The 21,705-nt window shown below is 37.6% G+C and overlaps 1 protein-coding gene across 6 annotated transcripts in view; it reads left to right on the top strand.

The window, feature by feature from the left end:
• Window positions 1–4,761: 4,761 nt before the first annotated feature.
• Window positions 4,762–21,705, top strand: part of HOOK1 (hook microtubule tethering protein 1) — a 64,033-nt gene continuing 47,089 nt past the window's right edge. The window contains exons 1-4 of one of the 6 annotated variants that reach the window (XM_017877233.1): window positions 4,762–4,823; window positions 5,079–5,222; window positions 12,228–12,313; window positions 19,117–19,189. In XM_017877233.1, the coding sequence (XP_017732722.1) occupies window positions 5,160–5,222; window positions 12,228–12,313; window positions 19,117–19,189 (222 nt within the window). In that variant the 5' untranslated portion in view covers window positions 4,762–4,823; window positions 5,079–5,159. Of the gene's footprint in view, window positions 4,836–4,908; window positions 5,223–6,654; window positions 6,742–8,264; window positions 8,286–12,227; window positions 12,314–19,116; window positions 19,190–21,705 lie in introns of those variants that run through there. The other 5 variants (XM_017877232.1, XM_017877230.1, XM_017877234.1 and 2 more) reach the window with 5 other exon arrangements.

The following is a 21,705-nucleotide window of genomic DNA, read 5'->3' as shown; positions in this document are numbered from 1 at the left end:
CTGGACTTTGATGTTGACTTGAGGTAGCCTGAATTTGCTATTTGCTATAATTCTTTGCAAATTGATTGTAGACCACTCTTGTGGGCATCATCCAGAAAAGCAAACTAATCCCTACGGTGGATCTCATATCATTCTGTCTACCTCTGTCTTGGTTGCTGAGATTAAGCCTATGTTGTAGTTCTTTCCTTTCTCCCTCTTTCTTCCCTCCCTTCTTTTATGCCTTCATCCTTCCTTCCTACCTTCAACATTTGCAGGACATGTGTTTGGAGGTCTGTGGAAGGGGAAGCTTTACCTAAACAATGCTGTCAGAATTCTCTGTGTGTGGGTTCAACAATTTCCTTCAGGAATGAATGTTTTGCTGCTGACATCCAATTGCACTGTTTGCTGCTGGTGTGGTCTCTCTACTAGCATGACTGCAGGAACTGTATGTCTAGATCTGTGTCTGCCCAGGTCAGAGTCTTCTAGCTGATATCCATTCTGAGACATTCAGGGTTACCTAGAAATCAGCAGGGAAAGCCTTAGAATTCTCCATTTCTTCATTTCATCACTTGTATGTGTAAGACACAGATATCTTCTTTACAAGTAGAGCCTAATACAGTTCTATTTAAAGTGCCTAGCTAAGGATTTTCTCCTCTTATCATTTATCTATTTACTTACAGACCAACTTAGAGCCTAAAATCTCTTTCTGAACCTTTCTCTCTAACACACACAAAAAAGTTTGTTTGAAGTAAAAAATGAATATTCATCCATTTTGGTGAAATTGGAAAATACAAAAAGATAATAATTAATTACCATGAATACATTTACTAACATTTCAATATTTTCTTAGCTTTCTTTTCATTGCACACATGCACACACATGTGTGGTGTAAAGAATAGCTAAAATGTACTGAGCAACGACTATAAGCTAGGATTTGTATTAAGCATTTTACATACATTTGACCCTCACAACAACCGTATTGAGGTCATGTGGAAAAAATTGGTTTTGTTTTTGTCTGCAGGCATCATTCCTCCTTTCAATGGGCAACAGCTCTGTGATCTTGCTTTGGGTCTTCAGCCTATGTGGGGCAGCCAGTCTAGGCGCTCTATCGTCTTCTGGGAAAGGGTTAGACACAAATCTCAAAACAGGCCAGTCAGATGCTCTCCCTGGAATTGGAATCTTGAACAGAATGACTCAGAAAGACTGAACAGCCATTTTGCCCTACTCATCCAGGTGGTGGTATCCTGAAGAGACTCCCATAGTTTTTGCTATCTAGATCTAATGAGCTATTCTGGGACCTGCACTTTCCCATGCTGGGTTCTTCAGCTCTTGCTCTGAATCTGTGAACCCTCTTGTATTCTTCCAAAAACATAAAAAAAGTAAGCTACCAGGTTTGGTCTCTCCCACTTATCACCAAAAAAATTCCTAATCAATACAGAAACACACAGAAATATAGTAGTATTATCCAAGCTTAGAGAGACTGAAACTGAGCTTTAATGAAATTGTCATTTGTTCAAGATCACCCAGGCAATAAGAAGTGATGTCAGGTCTCCATAACATTAAACTTTGGGCTTAATTTTAGCCAACTCTCTTCTCAATGTCCCTCTGTATGGATGCATACACATGCACACATGCATGGGCACATGTGTGTATGTGTGCATGTATTCCTATATATATTCTTCACAGTTGAGATTCTACCATATTCATAACTTTAAACATTTTCAGGCTTTACTCCTTTTCTGTGACAATAAAATCATGGTAGAAATTTTCAAATTCACTGTAAATTAAAAAGAAGGTAAAATTCACCCATTATTCCAATATTTAGACTATCATCATCACTACCAACATCTCAGTATATTTTCTGTAGTCTCTTTCTTTTTCTCTCTCTCTGGGTGTGTATGTGTACAGTATATATACACACACCCAGTCACACCCAAATAAGGATCCACACACAAATGTATATTTTTATTTATTTATTTATTTATTCAAAGTATTTATCAATTTATTTATTCAAGGTCTTGCTATGTTGCCCAGGCTGATCTCAAACTCCTGGACTCTAGCTATCCTCTCACTACCTCAGCCTCCCAAAGCGTCGGCATTACAGGTTTGAACCATTGCACCTGGCCCATATATTTATGTATATGTGGGGATGTATGCTATATGCACAGATTGCATAATAACTTTTTTTCTTAACATTGTGTGATAAGCATTTTCCTGAATAATTAAACTTATTTTAAAACATTTTAATGCCTATGATACATTTCATTGTATAACTATAACTTACTGTGTCTAATCATTTCTCTTTCAGACATTTAATAGCTGTTTCTTTTCTTTTTGCTTTGATAAATAGTACTGCAATCAACAACTTTGTTGGCATATGATTATTTTCTTAGATTCTGAAAGTGAAATTATTGGCTTAAAGACTTTGAACATTTTAAAGGCTCTTGATATATATATTGTCAAAAAACTTTTTAGACAGATTTTACCAATTTGTAATCCCACAGCTAGGGTTGAAGAGTTAGTTTCACTCAACTCCCCAAACATGGATGCCAACTTCTGAAGAATTAATACCAATTTAAAAGTTGGAAATAACTTACGTTATATTTGGCATTTCTTCTAAAGTATTTTTTTCTGATTATAAAGTAATATAAGCTAATTGTAGAAAGCCTAGAAAATATGGAAGATTAGAAAAACAGTCATTTTCATTTGTATATAAATATAACAGTTTTATGATTATTCTTTCATCTTCTTCCTGTATATATATTAAAATACATAAATAATATTTATAATATTGAGGTCATATGGCTGACACTTTCATCTAAATTTTATTTAATAGTATACATTGTGACAACTTTCCTGAGTTATCAAATATTCTCCAAAGCACTGAATCTGCTGTAAAATATTTAGTCTTTCTTGCTTATTGGGCATTGTATGAATCGATTATACAATTGATCAATACATAGCATTGCCATACATATCATTGTTCAAAGCCTCCAAATGCACTTCTGATTATTTCAATAGGATTTATGACTGATGCAGAATAAATTGGAATAATGGGTTTAAATAATATGGATATTTTAAAGTTTCTTGATAAAGATTGCCAAATTTTTCCTTCCCTGATAGTTTACTCTCTATAAAGTACAGAAGCATAACTTAATTGCTCCCCAGTTACTCTCATGAATTATTTTATTTGAGTAATTTGGTCACTTGTGGCTCTCAGTGATAAATATGTTGAGAAGTTCCCATATGTATATACGATTATAGTAACTCATATTTACAAAGTTCACAATTTACATTTACCATGTATGTTTATATTTTAATTACAATGATCTTAGAAATGTGGAGGTTGGGGGCCATAGGAGAGAAGCCAGTGGGGAATAAAGTCAAGATTCAGACCAGGTCTTCAATTCCTAAATCTTGTAGTTTTCATTAAATCACATTACCAATATTCCTAGTTCCAGCATATAAAGTGACTCCAGAGGTGTTAAGAAACTTCTGGAATAATGTTAAGGGAGTCAATAGAAAACGTACCTACTGTATTTTTAGAATGAGACTGTTTTACACTTGGGGGCTTTTAATTGCAGTCGTCCATCAGTTTTAAACTTTCAGTGTCTAAATATAAAAACGCAGCAATATAAAAAAAAGCCAGCTGTTTTCTTACTCAGAGCATGAATTGATGAGTTTATGAATGAGTGAAGTGACAGCAACACTAATAGTCTAGCCCTTTTCAATAACCTAAGCCATCTATCAGTACCTTGGAGAGATTCCAATTTTAGGTCACCTCGCCCGCCCCACTCCACCCCGCAACATTCTCAGAAAAAGTAAATTTTCAACCAAAGGAAAATGGATACGTTGATACCTTCCATGTTTTCAAAATATTTCGTTTATTTTGCTACTTGAAAACGGTCTTCCCTTTTGCCCCATGTAAAATAAAATTGCTCATGGTCTATGGTCCCGTGACAGCTTATTTAAGGAGCATTGATGGATTTTATTTTCCTTATAAATGTGGCACATTTGCCACGTGTGCAAATGAAAACATCCCATTCCAATGAGTGCCTAGGAGGAAATCAGCTCTTCCTTCCTCAAAGAGTTTTAATTCATGGGTATGATCTATTTCTTTCTTTATTTTATTTTATTTTATTTGACACAGAGTCTTGCTCTTTTGTCCAGGCTGGAGTGCAGTGGCCTGATCTCGGCTCACTGCAACCTGTGCCTCCCGGGTTCAAGTGATTCTTTTGCCTCAGCCTCCTGAGTAGCTGGGATTACAGTCATGTGCCACCACTCTCAACTAATTTTTGTATTTTTAGTAGAGAATGGGTGTTGCCATATTGGCCTGGCTGGTCTTGAACTCCTGACCTCAGGTGATTCACCTGCTTCAGCATCCCAAAATGCTAGGATTACAGGCGTGAGCCACCTGGCCCAACCGGTATGATCTATTTCTGAAGACAACGTGGAAGCAGAGTGTGGGCTTCCACAGGTGTAGCCAGGCGGCGTGCTACCGCGAAGGAGGGAAGAAGCCTGAGGCCGGCCGGTGCCCTGCTGCCCCTCTGCCCCTTCGGCCACTAGGGCTGTGCAAGCTTCAGCCTTGCCTATCCCCATCGCGCACGCGCGCTCGCTTCCCGCGCGCAATCTCCCGCCCCCGCCCTCACTGCACCTGCCAGGTCATAAACCTCTTCCCACCCACTCTCACCCTCTCACCAAGGCTCAGGCTTGTCTCACGTTGATTGGTCAGAGCCCACGAGGGCACGTCCAATCAGCAATCCATCCTGCGCAACCTATCCCGGTTCTTCCCGCCCCCGCCCCGCCCCGCCAGCCCTCCCGGGTGCCTACCGTCTCTGTGACTGGTGCGCGGCCAGGTCACTCAGGGCGGCGGGGGGAGGTGTGCGGGAGTGGGCAGGACGGGTGGGAGGAGGGGAGGGGTGGGAGGAGGCGGGGCTCAGGTGCTTGGCAGTGCGGCCGGGGCCCAGGCAGGGGAGGGGCGAACGCTGGAGCGAGGCGGGGCGGGTGAGGGGGTGACGCCGGACACGTTGGCAGCGCGAGGTTTCGCGCGTGAGCTGCGCGGGTCGGGCCTGGTACCGAGCTTTCCTGGGGGCTAGTAGGTCGTGGACGCCGGCTCCTGGAGGAGCGCCAGGAGGAGGGAGGTGAAGGTGTCCGCGGCGTCGTCGACGGCGGCGCCGGCCATGGAGGAGACGCGGCCGCCGCCGCAGCCCAAGCTACCCTTGTGCGACAGCCTCATGATCTGGGTGAGTGCGAGGAGGCGAGGGGGCGAGGGGGTCGAGGCGAAGAGCCTGGGGCGCCTGTTCTCCCAGGTGAGCAGGGGCTACCTGCACAGGGGTCCCGGCGCGCCCTGCCGTTGGCACCTCGTGTCGTCCTTGACCCAGAGAGTGCCACCTGCGAGTCGCTGGTCAGGTGTGTGGGCGCGGGTTGGTGTCCGCGGGCGGGGGTAAAGGAAGCTGTAGGAGCGTAACGGTGGAGGCTCTGGTCTCAGCCAGAGGATTCGACCTGCCTGGTGTCTCTAACAGCTGGGGTATGAACCAAGCGCCCCCCGCCGCCCCATTTTCTCCCCCTGAACAGCGCCCTGAGCCCTGGGCTTTTTGGATCGCTGTCTTGCCTTCGTCCGCTTGGGCGTGAAGACCCTTTCTGAAACCTAATCCCGCATCCTCAAACCACCTTGCTCTACCTAGATACAGGTGGCCAGGAGGTGGCTGGCTGTTTTAGTTCCCGGACCAGTGCTCCTTCAGGACTCTAGAACACCCGATTTTGTAGAAGCCGCTTCAAAGAGATGTTTGTATTTCCCGTATGGAGAAAAAGATGTGTTGGGAGTCGGGGGTCGTTTTCCCTTTTCTCGCTGGCCCTCTCCTCCTCCAAATGGACAGCATTTTCTTTAAAGAAAATGAGTTGACATTTTTCTTTAGGATTTATCTATGTTTAGGATTTTTGTTAATTTGTGTTGGGTCTAGACAGGCATATCTGTCCCCAGATTGTTCAATATTCCAGTCAACAAAATGACATCCCACCTCTTAGAGTTACTTAGATATCAGTGCTGGCATTCAGGTGTGGTTCTTAACCCATATTGAGCAAGGATAGTGTTTGATGGGCCACAAGGTGCTGTTGATGATGCTCATCCCAAACCAGTTGTTTAGTTGTCTGTAGGGGAGTGTTTGTAGAATGGAATGTAAACAGACTGGATCAGGAGACTGTAATCGGTTGAGATTCCCTAGTGATCTAATGCATCGAATTCCAAAGAATGAGAAATCCAGGTTTATGGAAGTGTGTGAAGTCTATTGGAAATAGCCATAATTTAAAGCAGCTTTTACACTTTGTAAGTAAATAACTTTTGCTTATAGTGGAATGCAAATATTTAGGGTTCATGAGTTATAATCAATTAGCTCACTGTTCAGCTGAATTTTCATTTGAAATAGGTATTCGGGTGGAAGTGCTGTATTTAAGACTCATGAAACAAGGCAACATTACTTTTAATGATTTGTTTTGTTAAAAGAGACTAATTAAAGGGTGTATCTGAATCTGTTACAATTGTTGTAAACCTCTATTGACTGAATTGTTAAGCTTAGTCTTTGTGATGTCATTGACTTACATGTGAGGTGGTGGAGAAGCACAGGATTTTCTTTTGTGTTGTAATATTTTAAAATATTATGTCACCGTATCCACTCTTTTAACCAGAATTTATTGACTTCCAATGTTGAGGTAGGCACTGGGGAGGACCGGAGTGGTAGCCAGAGCTGTGTGTAATTACAGTGGAAGGTAAAATTCAGTAAAAGCTGCAAAAATATCAACCAAATGATAAGAAATCACGGATAACAGAGTAAAATTGGTCATTTGCTTCAGTCTTCTCTTGGGCTGCTGAGCACTGTGGAGGAAACTGAATGACCATCCAAACTGTTGCCTCTAGTAATGCTGTTACTGCCAAATGCACCTTTTCTCATAGCATTGCCCATACTTAAGAATAACCAGACAGTTTCTCTCACATGCCTCTTAGCAAACCGTTATTGGTATTCTACCTGAGCCCCCAACTCTTCTTCCTCTCGGGCAAATTACCACCTCCTTATCCTTGGCTCTGGCTTTAGCCTCCATCCCTTCCATCTCTTCTAAAACGTTATTGTATCATTTGTTCCCTTTCTGTATTTACAGCTACTTTCTCTCCATTGGCTTCTTTCTCTCTACATATAAACTTGCTGAAATATTCACCTTTTTAAACAGAGAAGAGCCACTACTCCATGTTAAAGTCACACCATATTTCCCCTTTTCTTCACAGTAAAATTTGAGTTGTTTTATACTCACCCTTTATGCCTCACTCAGTCTTCAACCCACTACACTTGAGTTTCTTTCCTCTAAGACTTTGACTTCATTACCAGTTTACTAAATCCAGTAAGTGTTATATTACCATTTTCTTACTTGATGGTTCCTTTGTGAAATTGTCTTAGTCTCTGGTTATCTAGTCTGTTGCCTTTTCTTTACCTCTTTAGATGATTTCCAGTGAAGTTTACTGTCTTTTTTTAAAAATTAACTAATTTTTTTGCCTTTGCCAGCAACCACACTGTTGATCTTACCACACCTACCGATCTTTCTCCAAACTCACCTCAAGCAACAGTTCTTCAAGCCCATCATGCTGCATTGACTTTCTATTTGTTGAAGAAGCTAAGCTGTTTTAATGCAGCCGGGATTTTTTCCCCTCTATCTAGAATCTTTTCTTTCTAGTTCTTCCAGAGGTTGCCTGCTTCCATTAGTCAGGTCTTAGGTCAGATGTTGCTTTTCAGGGACTCTGTTACAACCATTTCTAAAGTAGTGACCTATTTGTCTCCAACCCTTATCCCACTGTAACCTGTTAACCTCTTTCTTTCTTATCTATAACACGGTACTTTCTAAAGTAATCCAGTTGGCTTTTGGGATCAGAGCTCTTACATGACCTATTTTCTGCTCTGTCCCTAGGAGAACACTGACAACTATTGCCAATAAGACACCAAATCAAAATGGTGATAGTAAATATCATTGCCTTGGTTCTGACCTCAGAGAGTAGTGTTTCACCATTAAGTATGATATAGCTTAGTTTTTTATAAATACTTGGGAGTGAATTTTTAACTGGGTCATAGAGGACTGTTGGATTTCATCAAGTAGAAATCAGTGGAAATTTGTTCTCCAGACACAGGGAAGAGACACTAGTAGTAAAACAAATGGTCTCCTTTGGCTATAGGTTAAAAGGAGATAGTGGAACATACACATTTGTCATGATAACCCTGACCCAGAGGTAGAAGATGAAAAAAAAGTTATGATGGGGCCAAATCATGGAGGTAAGACAGTTGGGAATAACTCTTCTTTCAGCACTAAGAGGAGGAACAGAGCCAATGTCAACAGATTAGAGAAGTCATCAAAAAAAGTTGGTTATGTGAAGGAATGCCTCTTGTGGCAATTTTTAAAAAATTGCATTTTATGATTTGAAACTCACCTTAAAATAATTGATTCTTAAAAATGTCGTACTGCTACTTAGCAGAAAATTCAGGACAAAAGGGTAAATGTGGACATCATTTACATGTTGGAGGACATGTATGAGAGTTTGAAGAAATGTTTGTATAAAGATAAATTTAATTCTGCTACTTGATTCTGTGACATGGGAAATTTGTTTAATATCTTTGGACCTTACTTTCACCAATAAAATTAGAAGGTTGGACCAAATATTTTTAAATGTTTTTCTTGGTTCTTGCATTCTTTGATAGGCAGATGATTGAAAGAGTAATAATTAATATATGCCCAAATTTAGAAATTATTAAAAGTTCAATTATTTTTATGAAGATCTTAAAACTCAAAGCAATGGTTGTCTTTTTGTAATGAGGAGCTGGAGGAGGAGAATATGAAAATAAAGTTGATCCAAGATTGAGTTTCTGTTGGTTGTCAGTTGTGAAAATCCCATTTTCCTTGATTTCTGTGACATTTACATTAAAGTAGTTTAGGAACAGCATTTCCACATTTCTGATTACTTGTTTTATTTAGAAATATAGAAGAAAGTAAGGTAGTTATTTGCCAGAACACTGTGTTTAGTGATAGACACCTGTGGAAACCCTGTCTGTCCTTTCAGGCCACTCACTAAAAAGACTTTAGTTAGAAAGAATACATTTTCTTTTGTCTGTCTGCTTTGACCTCACTCTCCCCAGTAATCTGTTTTTTTTTTTTTTTTTTTGAGACAGAGTCTTACTCTGTTGCCTAGGCCGTAGTGCAATGGCATGATCTCAGCTCACTGCAACCTCCACCTCCCAGGTTCAAGGGATTTTCCTGTCTCAGGCTCCCTAGTAGCTGGGATTACAGGCATGTGCCACCACACCTGGCTAATTTTTGTATTTTTAGTAGAGACGGGATTTCACCATGTTGGCCAGGCTGCTGTCGATCTCTTGACCTCAAGTGATCCACCTGCCTCGGCCTCCCAAAGTGCTAGGATTACAGGCGTGAGTCACTGCGCCCAGCCTCCCCACTAAACTTTTTAATTTATTCACTGTTCTTGGTTGTAAGCCTTTCAATTGAGCCAAATGAAATTACATTCTGTTTTCTAATTTATTTTACAGCTATTTTAAGAACTTCTCAGAGACACTCCAGTGTTCATGGCAGTAAGGAGGGGAAATTGATTTTAATCTGAACACATAGTGGTCATGGAGGTAGTCCCTTAGCATGTGTACCTCTTATTTTGCCTAGTATTCTGTGTCTCTGAAATTGTCCTTTTAAAATCATGAATTGTGTCAATTTTGTAAAAAGTTAAATAAGTAACTCTAAGTTACACATTAAAAATTAATGTGTAAGTTGGAAGGGCTGAAAAGTGGAAGTTACAGTTTATTTTCCTTTTAAAGATGTCCTAATTCTTGGAGTTTCTCTTCCCTGTACGTCCACCCAGTTGCAAAAACCTTCTTATTTTATATTTTAAATATTCCATTAGTTCATCATGTCCTCTCAGTCAACATTATGGTGATTTCCTCTACGCTATCTATTTTTCTCATCAGAGCCATTGCAGGAACCTTCTAACTGGTCATCCTGACTCAAGCATAATAAAGCTACTCTGTGTCACTATGCTGTTCTCCAAAATATACTAAAGAATGTCACTCTTCCTTATTACTTTTCAGTGATTTTTCATCACCCAGAGCAATGGTTCTCCAAAATTGACATGTTTAAGAATCAGTTGGGGATTTTCTTATTTAATATGTCTAGAAATTCTGATACATATTGTTTCTAAACCCTATACTTGGAGAAACCCTGACTCTTAGCTAATGTGCTAACAGCTGTTGAGCTCATGCCACATGCCAGGCCCTGATATAGGTATGTTTGCTGTTTCATTTAATTCCCGAACCATCTTGTGAGGTAGAAACTACCCTAGTGTTTCCCATTATGTAGATAATGCCATTAACTGTAAAATAAGTCCAAGCTTCTTGTCACGGCCCTTTGGAGTCCTGTCTCTTTAACCCTGTTCGTTGTCACTCCTTCCCCAGCCTTCTTTGCACTGCAAATCCAGTGATACTGAACTGCATGTTCCCTAAAAATAATATATTTTCTCATGTATCTGTACTTTTTTCATATTCCTATTTCCTGAAGCTTTTTTTCCTTTCTTTACTTAGAAAATTTCTTTTCTTTACTTAGAAAATATGCTACTCTTGGCCGGGTGCGGTGGCTCACTCCTGTAATCCCAGCACTTTGGGAGGCCGAGGCGAGTGGATCATGAGGTCAGGATATTGAGACCATCCTGCCTAACAACAGTGAAACCCTGTCTCTACTAAAAATACAAAAAATTAGCCAGGCGTGGTGGCGCATGCCTGTAATCCCAGCTACTTGGGAGGCTGAGCAGGAGAATCGCTTGAACCCAGGAGGCGGAGGTTGTGGTGAGCCGAGATCTTGCCGCTGCACTCCAGCCTAGGCAACAAGAGTGAAACTCTGCCTCAAAAAAACAAAAAGCAAAACACAAAAAACAAAAACAAAAACAACAAAAAAAAGGAAAATATGCTACTCTTCCATCTAGACTTTCCATTCAGAAATCATCTCCAAGAAGTCTTTCATAAATACAAACCCTAATTAGATTAGGTGACACCCATTTTTTGCAGAACATTTTGTGCAGACTGTAATCATGGGACTTACCATATTGTCTAGAAATGATTTATGTCTTTTACTCCTCTCCTTAACTTTTGACTGAAGCTTTAAGGGTAGAAACCTGGTGATTTTCCTTTGTAGCCCCGTCATATACCACAGTGTCTCACATAGAGTAGGAGCTTAGTAAAGTGTCTCTGTGTGCTTTGAAAGTAACTGGCTAGGTTTAGTTTGTTGGTATCATTCATCTGTGTTGTGTTAGATAATGGATGTCTGAATCTCCAATTGCCAAATCTCAAAATACACAGAACCATTAAAAGTGAATTATAGTGGGAGAGAATTTTTATTGGATTAAGATAGTTAAATGGTAAACTAAGAAATTATTAGCTAACAGTGAAGTGGGTGAGTATGTGTGGAAAAAGACAATCATAGTATATTTAATTTAAGATCTTTATAGGTTGAGATTACATTTCTAGAAAGTGTATGATCCATTTTAGCTCTGATGTAATTTGCTTTCTAAAATTTTTCTATCATATTTGTTTATTGTAAAAAGAGATTATTATTCCACTTCTCTTCAATGTATACACGAATATTTAACAGATATATGTGAAAAGTTAGTATACCTAAAGCCAAATTAGATAGAAACAATTTGACATGGTAGATAGACCTTAATTCTTCAAGATGTAAGGCCAATTTTTAGATAGGAAGTAGAAGTCCTGTCTTATTTCAGAGCTCATGGATAAACCGTAAGTAGCTTTAGATTTGACATTTCTAGCCTTTGTTTTTCTATCAAATGGTATAAGTGAAAATTTAAGTTGCAAATGTTGGGTTATCTTTAAGTTCTTTTTCTGATGTTCTGCTAAATATAGACAAAACACAAGACTAGAGCTATACACCTGGCTTTGTATTATTCCAAATTATGTATTACTTATGCATGGCATCAATGTGTTTTAATGTCTTAGGCATGATTTTGTGAAATGTTTAGTTTATTTTTATAAAGTTACACAACCATAGAGACATATTAGCATAGTTCCATTTGTTTGTCTGGGTCTACATTTAAACAAAACAGGACTATGTTTTGTTTTTTTTAAATCTGTTTTCAATTTATGTTTGTATTTTGTAATGCTACCTTGTAGGTATAAAGAGGCAGTAAGATCATTTGCTTTATGTCATTTTAGCTGCAGACATTCAATACTGCCTCACCTTGTCAAGATGTCAAACAGCTGACTAGTGGAGTTGCCATGGCACAAGTTCTTCATCAAATGTGAGTAGTGGTCAGACTCTCCCTGAAAAGCATTGTAAACCCAATAAATAACAAGGAAGAAAACTTGGACTTAACTTCCAAAGGTTATTGCAACTTTATCTTACCCAGTGACATATTCAGGAATATGGCACCAAGGCATTCTTGCAGCTAGTGAACAAAAAGTTTACCACCTCATTTTTCCTGACTTGTTCATAGAGATACATTTTAACTGAATGTATGATCAGGATTCTTATTTATTCAAGTTAACTTATTTTAAACTTGTTATGAGGATGATCACACTATTTTAAATAAAATATATAAAAGAAACAAGTTAATGATATAATTGCTTATGGTGTTTTCTTTGGTTGTCATTTGAAGGTATCCTTGCTTGGAGATTATTATCTTAGAAATAATTGGAGCATAAAATATTGGATTTGGAAAAAATTTTAAAGTATTAAGTTTTAAAATGTATTTCTGAATTAATAGTAGTAATTTATGAGTTCACCAATAATGAAATGAGGAATGAATGAAATTTGAAGTCACAGATACTGGGAAACTTTAATAAAGTGGTTGTGTTTAGGCTAGACTCATTTTATGTAATCATATAATATCAAAAGATTCTAAATCCATTTTTCCCCTAATATTTGCCGACGTTGTGTAAGGGTTAGGGTTACAGTCTATAATATGAGCTGTACCCTAAGTAGGACAAACAAGGCCAATTCTGTACTCACAATTTATTAATTAATAATTATAACAACTTTATATTAGCTTACTTTGAGACTGGAATCCTATCTCTGCTTCACTGTTTTATAGTCGTATTGTTTGTCACCATCATCTTGTAAAGATTTGCTGTGATTTACATTGAAAACCCTTTAGATGGGTTAGCAAAATTCTATGCCTGTCTTAGAAAACAATTAAAATGATATAAAATCCTACTTATTTAGAATCTTCAAAATGATCTCTTGTGACTAGACTGATTTAATGGTTAATTTATGATTAATACTTTAAAAGACAAACTTAACTAACATGTTAACTTCTGAGGAGGTGACAGTTATTCTAAAATATTCTTACTCCCATTCTGTCTTAAAAATATTTCTTAAATGTTTTATTTATTTATATCTTAGTTGATTTTGAAATGATTTAATTCATCAGAGCCAAGCGTTCTGGACATAGTCCTTTTTTGATGATTTGAGATAGTCATCATTGTTTTTTGTCACTAGAATTTATGCCTTGCCTTCTTCTCATCATGCTATGTTGTGAATATTGGTGTAGATGCAGCAACACTGTGGTTGGTATGAATGTAAGGCTGGTATGCATCACTCATTTCAACAGTCTCATTCAGAGTTGTCCTTTCTATATATTTTGGTGGGCTTTAGTAGTTTTATGCCAGAATACAATCAAAAGAAACCTGTTTTTGCCATGATGTGATCCATAGAGCTCTTTGACCTCCTATACTCTAACACTAGACGTGATGTTTAGAGTAGAGTTAATAAATTTTAGCTAATTTCTCCACCATCTGTTGGATTTTGCTGTTAACGCTGATCTTCCCTCTCTCTGCTTTTTCTTTATTTCTTCTTTCTTTTGTTTGTTATAGTCTTCTAAGAGCTTTTCTGCAGGAAAAGTAAAATAGCCAATCAGAAATTCTCTGTCTTCATAACAATTGGCCAGTGCCCTAAAATTAACCCTAAATATCTCTCTTTATTTCTCCCTCTCTCTGCTTCATTCACCCAATTTTACATGCTCTTAGGTGTCTGAGCCTCCTTGTCATCCAGGGGCTACTTTTATTTATTTTCTTTTAAACTCCTTTCCAGTTTTGGAACTTTTCAGAAGTCTGGATCCTGAATAGTGAGACATAAAACATACATTTTCTCCCTGGTTCGACCAGTATGTCTTATTCCGGTTAAAAGGTTAATTTTACTATATGTCTTTGAACATTTCAAAGCACTTTAAATATGCTATAATTTTTTTTTTTCTTCTGAGACAGAGTCTTGCTCTGTTGCCCAGCTGGAATGCAGTGGTGCGATCTTGACACACTGCAACCTTCGCCTTCCAGGTTCAAGCAATTCTCTTGCCTCAGCCTCCTAAGTAGCTGGGGTTACAGGTGCATGCCACCACGCCCGGCTAATTTTTGTATTGTTAGTAGAGATGAGGTTTCACCATGTTGGTCAGCCAGGTCTGGAACTCCTGACCTCATGATCCGCCCGCCTTGGCCTCCCAAAGTGCTGGGATTACAGGTGTGAGCTACCGTGCCCGGCTCAAATATGTTATAATTTTTAACATATTGCATTGATGGCTATTGTGGCTGACATCCTATCACATCAGAATTGTTACTGAAGATAAGAAGAGAAATTCTGCTTTTTACAGAAGTAGCAAAATTTAACCAATAGTTCTTTTCTACTTACTTGAAGCAGATGTTTTTCCAAATAGTAATATCTTTATAAAGTGGTGTCTAAACTGTTTAACTTAGACATGAAGAGCCATGGAGTTATTGCTAGGGCTCTACAGTTCCTTAATTATTATCTTCAATTTGAATATGTAATATGTAGAAGCTTTAGTTTAGTTAGTTTTTTTTTTTTTCTGAGATGAGTCTCGCTCTGTTGCCTAGGCTGGAGTGTAGTGGCGTGATCTTGGCTTGCTGTGAGCTCCACCTCCTGGGTTCATGACATTCTCCTGCCTCAGCTTCACAAGTTGCTGGGACTATAGGTGCTTGCCACCACGCCCAGCTAATTTTGTTTTTGTATTTTTAGTAGAGATGGGGTTTCACTGTGTTAGCCAGGATGGTCTTGATCTCCTGACCTCGTGATCTGCCCACCTCAGCCTCCCAAAGTGCTGGGATTACAGGCGTGAGCCACTGCACCCAGCCGAAGCTTCAGTTCTTTTAAAAACACATGGGAAAAAAACTATACAACTGTATTAATTTCCTGGGGCCACTGTACCCAAAGTGCCACAGACCAGGTGCCTTAAAACAGCAAAAATTAGTTCTCTCACAGTTCTGGAGGCTAGAAGTTCTAAATCAAGCTATTTTCTGGACTGTGCTCCCTCCAAAGCTTCTAGGAGATGATTCTCCTTTGCCTCTTCCAACTTCTGGTAGTCCCAAGCATTCTTTGATTTGTGTCAGCGTATCTCCACTCTGTCTTCATATGGCCATCTTACCTCTGTCTGTGTCTCTTTTCTTATAAGGGAACCAGGCATACTGGATTAGGGCCCATCCGAATTCTTTATGACCTGATCTTACCTTTATTACATACATGAAAACCTTATTTCAATCATATTCACAAGGGTTAGGACTTAAACTATCTTTTTTGAAGATAGGATTCATCCCAGAACAACTATAAACAGTGCATGCCGTATCTTCAAAAGAAAGGCTTAGCTTTCGTCACTTTAAGTACCGGTTAACCTCTCTGTTCCTGTTGTCTTTGACTAAACCTTTTTTTTTTTGCAAGAGGGAGAAGAATGAGACAGAGAATGTAGGATATTCAGAGACTTTAAGAATCATGCATTTATTTGTTTATTCACTTAGCAGATATTTGAGCATTTAACATGATAAACCATGATAGCCAACATCTGAATATTTACTGTATAAAGGCATCATTCTAGACCACATTTGAAGTTATTTCATTTAAATTTTACTAGTTTAGTGAGGTAGATGTTATTTTTACCTTGAATTTATACAAGAGGACGGAGGTATAAGTAGTTGAAATTGCTTTTGGAAGTTAAATGATAAGTAAATGACACAGCTAGGATTTGTATCAGTTTGGTCTGACTCCAAGTTCAGTGCTCCCAACTAGCTGTAATCATTGAAATGTATTGAAACCATCCTGATAGATTTTTACTTTGGAGTATTAATAAAACGAAAGTCAGTTGCTTCTAAAGTATAGATAGATGTCCATATAAGTATGGACATAAAGTATAGATAGTTATGTATACAGTATAGATAGATGTCCATGTAAGTATGGACATCCATCTATGGACATCTATCCATGGACATACTTATATGAACATTTATCTATACTTTATACACAACTGTCCAAAATATAGACCATACTTTGATGGGTTTATAGAGAAGATTTTTGGATATTTCAGGAATAATAGGTTCTGGGTATACATTGAAGTGACCCAACTATATTGTTTGTAGTAACTAGTGGGTATTTCTTACTACCTGAATTCAGTTGGTAAAATTGTTGAAGATAAATACCCTGGATGGAGTTAAAACGTAGTAATTCTTACTTAGTTTTATTAGAAAGTAATTGGACCATGTTTTGGTTCATTAGTCCTGTGTCCCCTTTTGTTATTCGATATCCCTTGAGTGTTATTGAAATTCTGGGAAATACAAGAAAAGGAGCTAATTATTGGGGGCCAAGACTCTAAGACATGTAGAGGTTACGGCAGAAAAAAAAAAAAAAGATGTCCTGAGATTTCTGAGGTTGGAGATCAAGTTTAATAGTGGAAAAGGTTGACTGCAATTATAGTTGTTTGAGAAGGGTGAATTTGTGTGCAAGAAAGCAGGAGATACATTTTTACTAGATTAGAAAGTATTTCTCTTGGCTAAAGTTGATTTGAGGTAGAAAGGAAGATGAGGAGGAATGTAAGACAAAAGGAATTATCTTGGAAAAACTAGAGAAAAATAGGTTATATCTAGATCCAATTTCTAAAGGTAATTATAGCATAGAATCATATACTTGGAGTTTTTTTTAGCATGAGTTAGAAGACTGGGGTGGTAGTCAGGGTTGTTCAGAGAAACAGAACCAGTAGAGGGTGAGTGTGTGTATAATCTGTGTCTCAATATACACACATGTGCACACACACACAGATTTTCTTTCTTTTTTTTTTTGACAGAGTTTTGCTCTTGTTGCCCAGGCTGGAGTGCAAAGGCACGGTCTTGGCTCACTGCAACCTCTGCCTCCCGGGTTCAAGCGATTCTCCTGCCTCAGCCTCCCGAGTAGCTGGGATTACAGGCATGTGCCACCATGACCAGCTAATTTTTTTGTATTTCGGTAGAGACCAGGTTTCTCCGTGTTGGTAAGGCTGGTCTCAAGCTCCTGACCTCAGGTCATCTGCCCGCCTCAGCCTCCCAAAGTGCTGGGATTACAGGTGTGAGCCACTGCGCCCAGCCCAAGATTTTTTTTTTAAAGGAATTGGCTCATGTGATTATGGAGGATGACAAGTCTAAACTCCGCAGAGTAGCCCAGCAGGCTAGAGACTCAAAGAGGAGCAGCTGGAGTTGGAAGGCCATCTACTGACACAATTTGCTCTTTCTTTGGGGGAGGTCAGCCTTTTTCTTAAGGTCTTCAACTGATTGGATGAGACCCATCTACATTATGGAGGGTAGTTTGCTTTATTCAAAGTCTACTGATTTAAATGTTAATATCATCTAGAAAATACCTTCCCAGCAACATCCAGATGGTTTTTTACCAAGTATCTGGTCACTGTGGCATAGCCAAGTTGACTCATAACTAATATTAAACATCACAACTGGCATAACTCTTTTGGTTAGGACTTTTTATTACTTAATCTGATATAAAAACAAAGTGAATTGAACAGTTTTGACTCATTAACTCAATTCATTCAGTCATTTCAAGTAAATACCTTGTTATCAGTATAGTATTTACATATTTAAATTGTTTTGGTAATTTCCACCTTAGCATCTGGGAAAAGTTGAGCACAATTAACATTAATCTGCTCAAAAGAAAATGGTTATGTACAATTATTATGTGTTGATTATAAATAGAAAGTAAAATGATTACAAATTCCAAATAAATGAATTGAAAATAGTGAAGCCATTTTTTTGGTTATCATAGCCAGAGGAGTTATCTTTTGCTTTTAGAACATATGAGCAGAAAGATTTCAGTTTTGCATTCTTAAATTCAAATTACAACCTTGGAAAAGAAGCTCTTTAATTTTTCACCATTTTAGTTGGCATACCTGTAAAATAAGAATTTAGATGAGACCTTTAAGACCTCTTCCAGTGCTAACATTCTGTGATTTTGAAGTTGTTTTACCCTTAGAACATTTATCACATTCTCCTTTGAGTGTAGTTATTTGTGCTTTTTACTTTTCTCCTTTAATAATTACTTCTCTAAGGTCAAAATGGTAAATTATCTTCATATTAATCTCAATTCCTTACTCAGAGAAAGCGTCCAGATATTTGTTTAGAATATAGTCTGTTAATGTAGTTCACTATATATAGTTAAATGTTGTTCTTCAAAACCTTATTAAATACATAAAAATTTAGTATAGCAATTCTTTGTCTTGGCCATCAGTATCAATTTGGGACTTTGCTTTTCATTAAGACTAAACTTGTCTTTGTAGACTTCTCATTTAAACTCATTCTGCTTAATTCTACTCAATTGAATAGATTAATTTTGGGCTTTGCCATGGGTTATTAATAGTATCACCCAGGGCAAATTACTTAGACTCTCTCGTCCTCAATTCCCTAAATAGTAAGACTGGAAATAATAATGGAGTATTTGCCAAGTTGCCATCATATTTAAATGAAATAACTTGGACCAACATCAAGCACAGTGCTTGATACAGAGTAGACACTCATTAAAATGTTGGTTTTTCACCTCTTCAGGGTTGAGACTTTTGCATCTTCCTGGTAGCAGGGCACCTAGTATTAAATATTTAGTAAATGTTTGTTAAATTGAAGGGGCAAATGACTTAAATAACTTAATATGATAAATTATTACTATATAAGTAATATTCAGTATTGTTATTAAGGATAGGCTTTAAGACATAAAGTAACTTTCTCTGTTGTCTCTATTTAATTTTTTTGTGTAATAAAAGCATTTTCATCTTTAGTATTTTTGTTATTGTTGTTTCAGTGATGCAGCTTGGTTTAATGAATCTTGGTTAAGCCGAATTAAAGAGGATGTTGGGGACAACTGGAGAATAAAGGTATGCAGAACAAATGGGAGAAGCACTTGATCCAAACGGTGGTCCTAAAATTAGCGCTAAGCTAACCAAATATTTTTTTCAAATTAACTTCTAGTGCTTTTTATTGTGTACAGTTTGAGTTTTAACACATGCATTCTCTCATGTAACTACCATCATAATTAAATAGAAAATAGTCCTATTAACTCAAAATATGCACTTTGGGCCCATTCTTTATTAATCCTTACCCCCAGCCTTGCCCTAGGTAGCTATAGATCTCTTTTATGTCACTTTGGAGTTCATTTCTGGAATTCTGTATAAATTGAATCATAAAATGTTTACCTTTTTGTCTAACTTCATTCACTCAGTATAATTTTTGAGTCTCATTCATGTTGCCTGCATTAGTAGTTATTTCTCTTTTTTGCTAACTAGTATTTAATTAAACTGATATTTTGTGGTTTGTTTAGCTATTCACTTGTTGATGGATGTTTGAATTTTATCATTTTGACTATTGTGAATACAACAGCTACAAATATTCATATATGAATCTTCAGATAGATACATATTTAATTGCTCTTGGGTGAATTTCTGGGTGGAATTGCTAAGTTGTGTAAGTATGTGCTTAACCTTATAGGAAACTGCCGAACTGATTTTCTATTTTTAAGTCAGTTTAAGTAGGACATTTGTTTCATAGGATATATGATTTGTTGATACACAGTTCTTTTTTTTTTTTTTTTTTGTGAGACGGAGTCTCGCCCTGTTGCCCAGGCTGGAGTGCAGTGGCCGGATCTCAGCTCACTGCAAGCTCCGCCTCCCGGGTTTACGCCATTCTCCTGCCTCAGCCTCCCAAGTAGCTGGGACTACAGGCGCCCGCCACCATGCCCGGCTAGTTTTTTGTATTTTTTTAGTAGAGACGGGATTTCACTGTGTTAGCCAGGGTGGTCTCCATCTCCTGACCTCGTGATCCGCCCGTCTCGGCCTCCCAAAGTGCTGGGATTACAGGCTTGAGCCACTGCGCCCGGCCGATACACAGTTCTTAACTGAATTACTGTGCTAATAATATGCTAATAACTGATCTTTAATGATGTTTCCTTTTCTTTTTCTGCTATTGGTTGTTTGTGTCTTTTGAATGTATTTTCCTTGATAAGTCTGGGTAGATGTTTTTCAGTTTTACTTATTTATTTTCTAAAGGATTAGCTTATGTTTTCTATTCCATTGATTTTCTCTCTGATTTTATTATTTCCTTTCTCTCACTTAATCTGTTCTTTTTCTTGCTTCTTAAGATGGAAACTTAAATAATCAACTTTAAATCCTTTTTTCCCCTAGTATTAAGCAGCATCTTAGCCATATCTCACATATTTTGACAGACTGTTATTTTGTTTTCATTCAATTCAAAATATTTGGTAATTTCCCTTGTGTTTTCTCCTTTGACCTATGAGTAAATTAGAAGTAGGTATTCAAATTCAAAATATTTGAGGATTTTCCAGTTGCCTTTCTTTTATTTATTGGTTTCTAATAGATCTGAGAACATGCTCTTTATTGAGAAGTTATTTTATATTTATTGAGTCTTATTTTATGACTGAACATATGGTCTGTCTTGGTGAATGTTCCATGTGTATATGAAAACAGCATGCATTCTACAGTTGTTATAGAATTTGTCAAGTTTATTGATAGTGGTATTTTTCACATCTTTATTGATATTTTCTCTTATTATCCTATATGTTTGGTATGGTATAGACTCTGAAGAGGGCCCTTAAATCTCTAGTGATGATTTCGATTTTGTTGATTTCTCCTTTGCATTTTTTTGTTTTTTACTTCATGTATTTTGAATTTTTGTTATTAAGTTTATTACACACTATATTTCTTATGTGTTCTTGAATGAATTCACTTATTATTAAATACTTTTCTTTATCCCTGGTAATATTCTTTTATTTGAAATCAAATTTGTCTAATACTAATGTAGCCACTACAGATTTTTTATGATTGTATTTTCATTAGTATTTCTTTTCCATTCCTTTAATCTGCCTATGTCTTTTTATTGAAAGTGTTTCACGTGGACACCTAATAGTTGGGTCTTATGATTTTATCCAGTTTGACAATCTCTATTTGATTCTTTATTGTAAAAAACTTATTTCTTATGTTCATGTTTTTGTTCAAATCCTTGAACATCTTTAAACTAGAAGTTTTAACATTGTCTCTCAATTCTTTTATCTTTCATTTCTGAACCCATGTGTATTGACTGAGTTTTCTCTTAATTTTGGTCCCCATTTTTCTGCTTTCTGTGTAGTAATTTTTTAATTTTATGCAAGATATTATGAATTTTATTACTGAGTGCTGATTTTTTTTTTCAGTTGGAATCATTTTTAATATTTAAATACAAAAAGTGAGCACTGACTTCTATTGTTTTAAACACACGCACAGGTCTAACAACCAAACTGTGCAGGGGAAATGAACTCCTGATCTGTCTTCCACAGTCCCCATTCTGTGGCTGAAGCTGCAGCCAGCCTCCCTCCTCTCATACATAGGGATTCATAGTGGCC

The sequence above is a fragment of the Rhinopithecus bieti genome, unplaced genomic scaffold, assembly GCF_001698545.2.
Source record: "Rhinopithecus bieti isolate Rb0 unplaced genomic scaffold, ASM169854v2 scaffold_6380, whole genome shotgun sequence".
Classification (NCBI taxonomy): domain Eukaryota; kingdom Metazoa; phylum Chordata; class Mammalia; order Primates; family Cercopithecidae; genus Rhinopithecus; species Rhinopithecus bieti.
This window is presented reverse-complemented; position numbering and strand designations above follow the sequence as displayed.